The 8,324-nt window shown below is 43.2% G+C and overlaps 1 protein-coding gene across 1 annotated transcript; it reads right to left on the bottom strand.

Moving 5' to 3' along the window:
• Positions 1-1,845: 1,845 nt before the first annotated feature.
• LOC143917770 (uncharacterized) lies at positions 1,846-4,387 on the bottom strand. The gene is made up of 2 exons (XM_077439350.1): positions 3,668-4,387; positions 1,846-1,902 (listed from the first exon to the last, which is right to left on the bottom strand). The coding sequence occupies exons 1-2, from the start codon at positions 4,385-4,387 to the stop codon at positions 1,846-1,848; spliced, it is 777 nt and encodes a 258-aa protein (XP_077295476.1).
• Between the last annotated feature and the right edge of the window lie 3,937 nt (positions 4,388-8,324).

Genomic DNA, 8,324 nt, shown 5'->3' on the forward strand with positions numbered 1-8,324 from the left:
AACACCAAAATCAAAGAATTTGACATTGCAAAAATATACACATAACTCGCTTTCCTCACCAAACCTAACCCAACCTAGCCTAACTTTTACCGAAATCAACGAATTCGACATTGCAGAAATGTAAAAAAAACTCGCATACCTCACCAAACCTAACCCAACCTAACCTTACCATCACCGAAATCAAAGAATTTGAGATTGTAAGATTTACACAAAATTCGCAAAACTCACCAAACCTAACACAACTTAGCCTAACTATCACCGAACTCAAAGAATTCGACATTGCGAAAATATACACAAAACTCGCTTTCCTCACCAAACCTAACCCAACCTAGCCTTACTTTTACCGAAATCAAAGAATTCGACATTGCAGAAATGTAAAAAAAACTCGCATACCTCACCAAACCTAACCCAACCTAACCTTACCTTCACCGAAATCAAAGAATTTGAGATTGTAAGATTTTCACAAAATTCGCTTAACTCACCAAACCTAACCCAACCTAGCCTAACTATCACCGAAATTAAAGAATTCGATATTGCAAAAATATACACTTGGCTCGCTTTCCTCACCGAACCTAACCCAACCTAGCCTAACTATCACCGAAATCAAAGAATTCGACATTGCAGAAATTTAAAAAAAACTCGCATACCTCACCAAACCTAACCCAACCTAACCTTACCATCACCGAAATCAAAGAATTTGAGATTGTAAGATTTACACAAAATTCGCAACTTTTACCAAACCTAACCCAAACTAGCCTACTTATCACCGAAATCAAAGAATTTGACCTTGCAAAAATATACACAAAACTCGCTTACCTCACGACACCCAACCCAACCTAGCCTAACTATCACCGAAATCAAAGAATTCGACATTGCAGAAATGTAAAAAAAACTCGCATACCTCACCAAACCTAATCCAACCTAAACTAACCATCACCGAAATCAAAGAATTTGAGATTGTTAGATCTACACAAAATTCGCAGAACTCAACAAACCTAACCCAACCTAAACTTACCATCACCGAAATCAAAGAATTTGAGATTGTAAGATCAACACAAAATTCGCAAAACTCACCAAACCTAACCCAACCTAGCCTAACTTTCACCGAAATCAAAGAATTCGACATTGCAAAAATATACACATAACTCGCTTTCCTCACCAAACCTAACCCAACCTAGCCTAACTTTTACCGAAATCAACGAATTCGACATTGCAGAAATGTAAAAAAAACTCGCATACCTTTTTTTTTTTTTTTTTTTTTATCGTCGGAGGTGGGGAATCTTCCAAAGACATCCTCCAGCCCGAACTGGAGGATAGTGTCGGATTTTTACCGACTAAACCCCACCCCCTTGACTCCCCTGCTCCCCGGACACATTTTCATGTTTTGCTTCGGGAAAGCAGTTTTGTCTTAGCCATTTATGGCTCTTCCTTCGAGTTCTCGGGTTCTTTCTGCTTCTTCTTTATTTTTCATTATCATCGAAGCAAATGCTTCCCACGCTGACCAGGCAGTTGCGCTATCCAGTATGACGAAGATTATGTTTATCGGCGTCAGGTGTTCTACGCCGATTACAGTTCTGAATGTTCTTCTGTCGTCTTCCCATGCTGGACAATCAAAGGTTGTGTGGGCCGCGTCGTCTTTCTCGTTTTCACAGTGGTGGCACTTCGGAGTTGTTTCCTTTCCTATTTTGTGTAGGTAGGTCCCGAAGCACCCGTGACCTGTGAGTATTTGGGTCGTGTGGTGATTCAGTTCGCCGTGCTTTCTTTGGCACCACGCTTTTAGGTCTCCGATGAGATGGTGTGTCCATCGACCTTTTTCTGAGTTGTTCCATCTGTCTTGCCATTTGATCATCGTTGTCTCTCTGGCTGCACTCTTCTTTTTACCTCTGTAGATCGCTTGTCGTTCTAGAGCGAGTAAGTCGATCGGTGGAATGGCGCACAACACCAGGATGGCATCTTCAGATACTGTACGGTATGCCGCTGCGACTCTTAATGCAGCTCTTCTTTGTACTCTAGCGAGGCTGAGCCTCGTCCTCTCAACCTTTGTTTTTTCCGCCCAAATCGGAGCACCGTACAGGAGGACTGAGTGTACTACTTCACAGTATAGTTTTCTTCTCCTCTGTTTCGGTCCACCGATGTTGGGCATCAGTCTGGCGAGGTCTTCTGCTATTTGGGCCGCCCTAGCTCCCGCTTTTTCCGCATGTTTTGCAAAGCGTAGTTTGTCATCTAACTGCACTCCCAAATACCGCAGTGATCTGCTGAACGTCACCTCAAAACCGTTGACTGTTATTTGAGGAGGCAGCAGCTTTCTACGTCTTGTGAAGAATACAGCTTCGGTTTTCTGGACGGCGAGCTCCAAGCCCGCATCCACGAGCCATTTTTTAACCCTTCTTATGGCTTCTTCGCTTCTTAGGCGTAAAGATGTTGTGTTCTTTGCGGTGACAAGCAACGCGACATCGTCAGCAAAGGCGACCAGGCTCGTTTCATCTGGCATTGGGATCTTCAACAAGCCGTCGTACATTACATTCCAAAGCGCCGGGCCCAGGACCGATCCCTGTGGTACGCCCGCAGTGACTGATCGTTCGTATTTTTTGCCCATGCATTCATACAGAAGGATTCTGTCCGAAAAATAGCTCTCGATCATCTTGATAAGTTTTTCCGGAGCATTGATAGTGACTAATGCATCGAGAGTCCTTCCCCAGTTGGCAGTGTTGAATGCATTTTTTATGTCGAGCGCGATCATCACAACATGTTTGCTCGCCTTGACGCTCCCACGCCATGCAAGTCTTACGGTGTTTACGACTTCACTGATCGCGTCAATAGTTGAGCGACCGGGTCGAAATCCAAATTGCTGCGATGACAGTCCTGTGTCGCTGTTTTCTAGCTGTTGTTGTAGTCGCTGTAGGAGAAGTCTCTCTAGTAACTTTCCTACCCCGTCAAGTAGGCAGAGTGGCCTGTATGATGAAGGTCCTGGTGGGCCTCCCTTTCCTTTTGAAATCAGCACGAGTTTTTGTCTTTTCCATGGTTTTGGAAAGGTTCCTTCCGACAGACAAGCATTGAAGGTCGTCAACAGCAACGCAGGATCGCTCAAGGCAATTCTTTTAATAACTGCGTTTGGAATGCAGTCCGGTCCCGGCGCCTTTTCAATATTTATTCGTTTGGCGGCTGCTACGACTTCTTCCTCCGTGAAAATCGGCATCTCATCACCAGTACTGCTCGCCGATCGTCTTTCCATCACTGGGTGTTGCGGAAAGAGGCCATCTATGACCAATTCAAGACTCGCCTTATTTTCAAGATATGGATCGACAGTTCCAATTCGGAGCTTTTTCCTTATGATCTTATATGGGCTCCCCCACGGATTCACATCAATCGATTTGCAGAGCTCTTTCCAGCATCTCTCTTTACTTTCTTTTATAGCTTTTCGTAAAGCTATCCTGGCTTCTTGATATTTCACTCTGTGCTGTTCATTGCTTGACCGTCGTTGTGCTCGGCGTCTGCAGGTTAAGCACTCGCGGCGAAGTATGGCGATGTTTTCGGTCCACCAGAAGACCGGGCGCCTCTTTTTACCTCCGCGTCTCGGCATCGATGCGTCGCAGCTCTCACTCAATAGGTCATTTAATGAGTTGGCAATGTCTTCGGCTCCAACCCCGCTGCTTGCGACGTCAGTCACTTTTGATCTTAGTTCTGCAACGGCTTCGTCCAAAGCTACGATGTCCAGCTTACGAGCTCCCCAGCCAGAACTAGAAGGTAACATTTGTGGCCCGGCGAGGCGATCTTCCAACTCGAAGCCAATGTAGCGATGGTCGCTGTGAGAGTAGCTGTCAAGCACTTGCCATTTTCGGATCCTGCCAATTATTGTTTCACCTGCAAATGTGACATCGATGACCGATCCGGTGCTGCCCCGAACGAACGTGTAAGCACTTCCTACGTTGGCCGCATGCAGATGTAAATGCGATGCCATTTCAGAGAGTAAAATACCTCTGCGATCCGTTTTTTGAGAGCCCCACTCTGGAGCTTTTGAGTTAAAATCTCCGGCAACGACAACAGGTAAGGTCGATGTTCTCACGTCATCTTCAAGGCAGACGAGATCTCTCTTGAACTCCTCTATTGTTGCACTAGGAGAAAAATAGCAGCTATAGAACCTCACTCCCCTCATCTCCACCCACGTCCAGCCTTGGACGCCAATTGAAACAGCATTCGTGATTCGCAGGTGGGCAGTTGGTGTGTAGATTGCAGATCTTGAGCTTGCATCCGAATACCATCGATGAGGAATGTTGCGGTACTGTTCAGACACAATCACGAGGTCCGCTCGCCGCTCCTCTGCTGTCTGTATCATCACATCCTGCGCCGCCTGGCATCCATTCAGATTGATCTGGAGTATGCGGATCATTGTTGTGTTCGTCCTTTCAGAGCAGTCCGGAGGGCTGCACAGCTTCGACTACCAGTCTGATGACCGCTGCTTATTTTTTCTCCTTCACAAATGCTGCAGTGTGGGTCGTTCTTACAAATCACAGCTTTATGGCCTTCCTGGCCGCACTTGTTGCATTCTTTGCTTCTGTCTTGTTTGCTGGCGCATTCTACCGCAATGTGTCCGAATCCCCGACACCTGAAGCATCTTATTATATGGACTCGGGGCCTCAAACGACAATTGACCCATCCGATTCGAATTCTTCCGGCCTTAATCAATTCAGTGGCATCGTCTCTCGGGAGTTTGACCATCGCAATCTGAGTGCCTCCATAAGCCGGTTTGAACGTGATCAATCGCGCATTTCTCACCACATGTGGTGAAGCGCTTGCTAATGCCTCCATCAATTCTGTCTCATCCGTGGCCCCATCGATGTCCCGTATTTCAATGACGACTCCAGGGACGAGCTTCTTCACAGTCGCACCATTGCCCAGAATCGCGGAAATCGCACCCATTAGCTCTTCCGTTTTTGTTGTTCCTTTTTGCATTTTTATAAGAACTTCTCCACCCTTTGTTTGACGAATAGCGGCAACATCTACATTCTCCATTGGAATTTCTTTTCTGATTTTCTTTAAGGTGTCTGCATATGTCACCGTGCCGTCTGACTTTATTGTTATAGCCTCATTTCTGGGGCCTGGTGGAAATCGCGCATATCGATCTTGAAAGCTATTTTCAATGTTTTGCTGACGCCGATCGTTGTTGTTGTTGGTGTTCTTTGTATCATTTGTTCTTTTATTCTTTTTATTCCGCCTTCTTTTTGACCTTACTTCTTTCCAGGAATCCTCTTTTGGTTGATCTAGTGAGGATGCCGAGTCCATGATTGCGGGATTTTCCGGTATTAAAGCATTTGGAGGATTCTTTAAAACATCGCTCGAGGTGGGATTGAGTTCTATTAGTGTTTTAGTTTGTAATCTATGCTTTAACAGGTCTAGTTTTATGTCTTTATATGTATTAAAGGCTATCATTGCCTCTTCAATTCCATCCTTGATTGGAACGTAGGTATTTTTACGTATTTTGCTATTGAGATCAATTAGAATTAATTCTAATTTGTGGAATACCTTCTGCTCGAGAGCTTCTTTAGCAGTAATCTCACACATTTCCAAAGATATGCTAGCCATTGATGTCATTATTCCAATTTCTCCGACTAAAAAGTTCACCGTGATCGTTAATTTTTCAATCGGTACGCGCTCGCACACTATTTATTTTGGTCGTTGTTAGTGGTACTTTGATCTGCCGTAATCGCAACAAGTCGTTAGCAACGTAGTTTTTATTGTTATTAATGAGCTGTTGTAAAACGTTTATGTTGTGATGGACACTTTAACACTAACTTTGTCTCTTGTCTCCAGTCAACAGTGTTACGATTCACCGTGGGTGTGTGTAAATGATAGTAATTCGAGTTTTTCAAAGCAATGTGTCTAATTCGTTTGCCGAATCCAATCTAACCAATGCAAAAATTCACCGTTGCCGTTTATTATTTATACAGCACACACATGCGCATTGGTCATATTTAATGTTATTTCGTTTTGCTGCAAGCGCATAAAGCCGTTAGCAACGTAGTTGTTGTTGGTAACGATAAGTTTTCCTTAGCCACCTGTATTGTGCTGAGGAAATGAAACCCAAATCTGTCTCTTGCCTCCAATTCCAGCTATAAATTAGAAAAGTTGAAGTGCTTTTGTGCAATATGTAAAACGAATCCAATCCTTCCGATACAACGTTCACCGTTGTCGTTGATTTTTCAATCGGCACTCGATTGCACTGTTAAAAAACAGCTGTTAGCAACACAATTGTTATCAATGCCTTTTCGTTGGGCGTTTGTGTTGTGATTGAGATGTGAACGCCAACTATGCCTTTTAGCACCAGTTGACAGTCCCAAAATTCACCGCGACGATAATGAAATAAACTTGATTGCTTCCATGCAACGTCTTCTATGTATTCGATGTGATCGCAGATTGCAATTTTTTCGACGCAAAGTTCTTCGTAGCCGTTGGTTTTTATTTACTTTTTTTTTTTTGAACACGCGCATGCGCAATGCTTCACTTGTTCGGAGTTAGTGGTATTACGATCAACCGCAAGCGTAGCCAGCTGTAAACAAGGTTAGCGTATCTATGCAACGTAACGGATTTTTAATGAAAACTTACCTCGATTCCTTACCTCGTCTGGAGCTGATGCAGATGCTATTAGAATGCTAATACATTACTTTGGAGTCAATAAAGTCCTCTGGACACCGCAATGCGACGTTGGAGAGCAGTTGCAGTCAGCTTCAGCAAAAGCAGCAAAGACCGCCGCTATCCCGTCCGCTCCCCACGGCTGCGCATACCTCACCAAACCTAACCCAACCTAACCTTACCATCACCGAAATCAAAGAATTTGAGATTGTAAGATTTACACAAAATTCGCAAAACTCACCAAACCTAACACAACTTAGCCTAACTATCACCGAACTCAAAGAATTCGTAATTGCGAAAATATACAAAAAACTCGCATACCTCACCAAACCTAACCCAACCTAAACTAACCATCACCGAAATCAAAGAATTTGAGATTGTAAGATTGTAAGGTTGTAAGATGTACACAAAATTCGCATACCTCACCAAACCTTACCCAACCTGGCCTAACTATCCCCGAAATCAAAGAATTTAACATTGCAAAAATATACAAAAAACTCGCTTTCCTCACCAAAACTAACCCAACTTAGCCTAACTATCACCGAAATCAAAGAATTAGACATTGCGAAAATATACACAAAACTCGCTTTCCTCACCGAACCTTACCCAACCTAGCCTAAATTTTACCGAAATAAATGAATTCGACATTGCGTAAATGTAAAAAAAACTCGCATACCTCACCAATCCTAACCCAACCTTAACTTACCATCACCGAAATCAAAGAATTGGACATTGCCAAAATATCTAAAAATCGTGCTTACCTCACAATACCTAACCCAACCTAACCTTACCATCACCGAAGTCAGAGATTTCGACATTGCCAAAATATCCACAAAAAGTTCTTATCCTACCAAACCTCACCCATCTGAACCTAACCATCACTGAAATCAAAGAATTAGACATTGCCAAAATATCCACAAAACGTGCTTACTTCACAATACGTAACCCAACCTAACCTAACCATCACCGAAGGCAGAGAATTCGACATTGCCAAAATATCCACAAAAAGATCTTATCCTACCAAACCTCACCCATCTGAACCTAACCATCACTGAAATCAAAGAATTAGACATTGCCAAAATATCCACAAAACGTGCTTACTTCACAATACTTAACCCAACCTAACCTAACGATCACCGAAGGCAGAGAATTCGACATTGCCAAAATATCCACAAAAAGTTCTTATCCTACCAAACCTCACCCATCTGAACCTAACCATCACCGTAATCAAAGAATTGGACATTGCCAAAATATCCACAAAAAGGGCTTACCTCACAATACCTAACTTAACCTAACCTAACCATCACCGAAGTCAGAGAATTCGACATTTCCAAAATATCCACAAAAAGTTCTTATCCTACCAAACCTCACCCATCTGAACCTAACCATCACCGAAATCAAAGAATTGGACATTGCCAAAATATCTACAAAACGGGCTTACCTCACAACACCTAACTTTACCTAACCTTACCATCACGGAAGTCAGAGATTTCGAAATTGCCAAAATATCCACAAAAAGTTCTTATCCTACCAAACCTCACCCATCTGAACCTAACCATCACCGAAATCAAAGAATTGGACATTGCCAAAATATCCAAAAAAAGAGCTTACCTCACAATATTTAACCCAACCTAACCTTACCATCACCGAAGTCAGAGATTTCGACATTGCAAAAATATCCACAAAAAGTTCGTATC

Source organism: Arctopsyche grandis, chromosome 10 (genome assembly GCF_051622035.1).
Source record: "Arctopsyche grandis isolate Sample6627 chromosome 10, ASM5162203v2, whole genome shotgun sequence".
Classification (NCBI taxonomy): domain Eukaryota; kingdom Metazoa; phylum Arthropoda; class Insecta; order Trichoptera; family Hydropsychidae; genus Arctopsyche; species Arctopsyche grandis.

Bases quoted from the DNA above. Each gene is read 5' to 3' on its own strand.
- LOC143917770 (XM_077439350.1), bottom strand. From the start codon at position 4,387: ATGATCCGCATACTCCAGATCAATCTGAATGGATGCCAGGCGGCGCAG. The intron at 1,903-3,667 runs GTGACTGACGTC...TACTCGCTCTAG, and splicing joins TTGCAGAACTAAGATCAAAA to AACGACAAGCGATCTACAGA.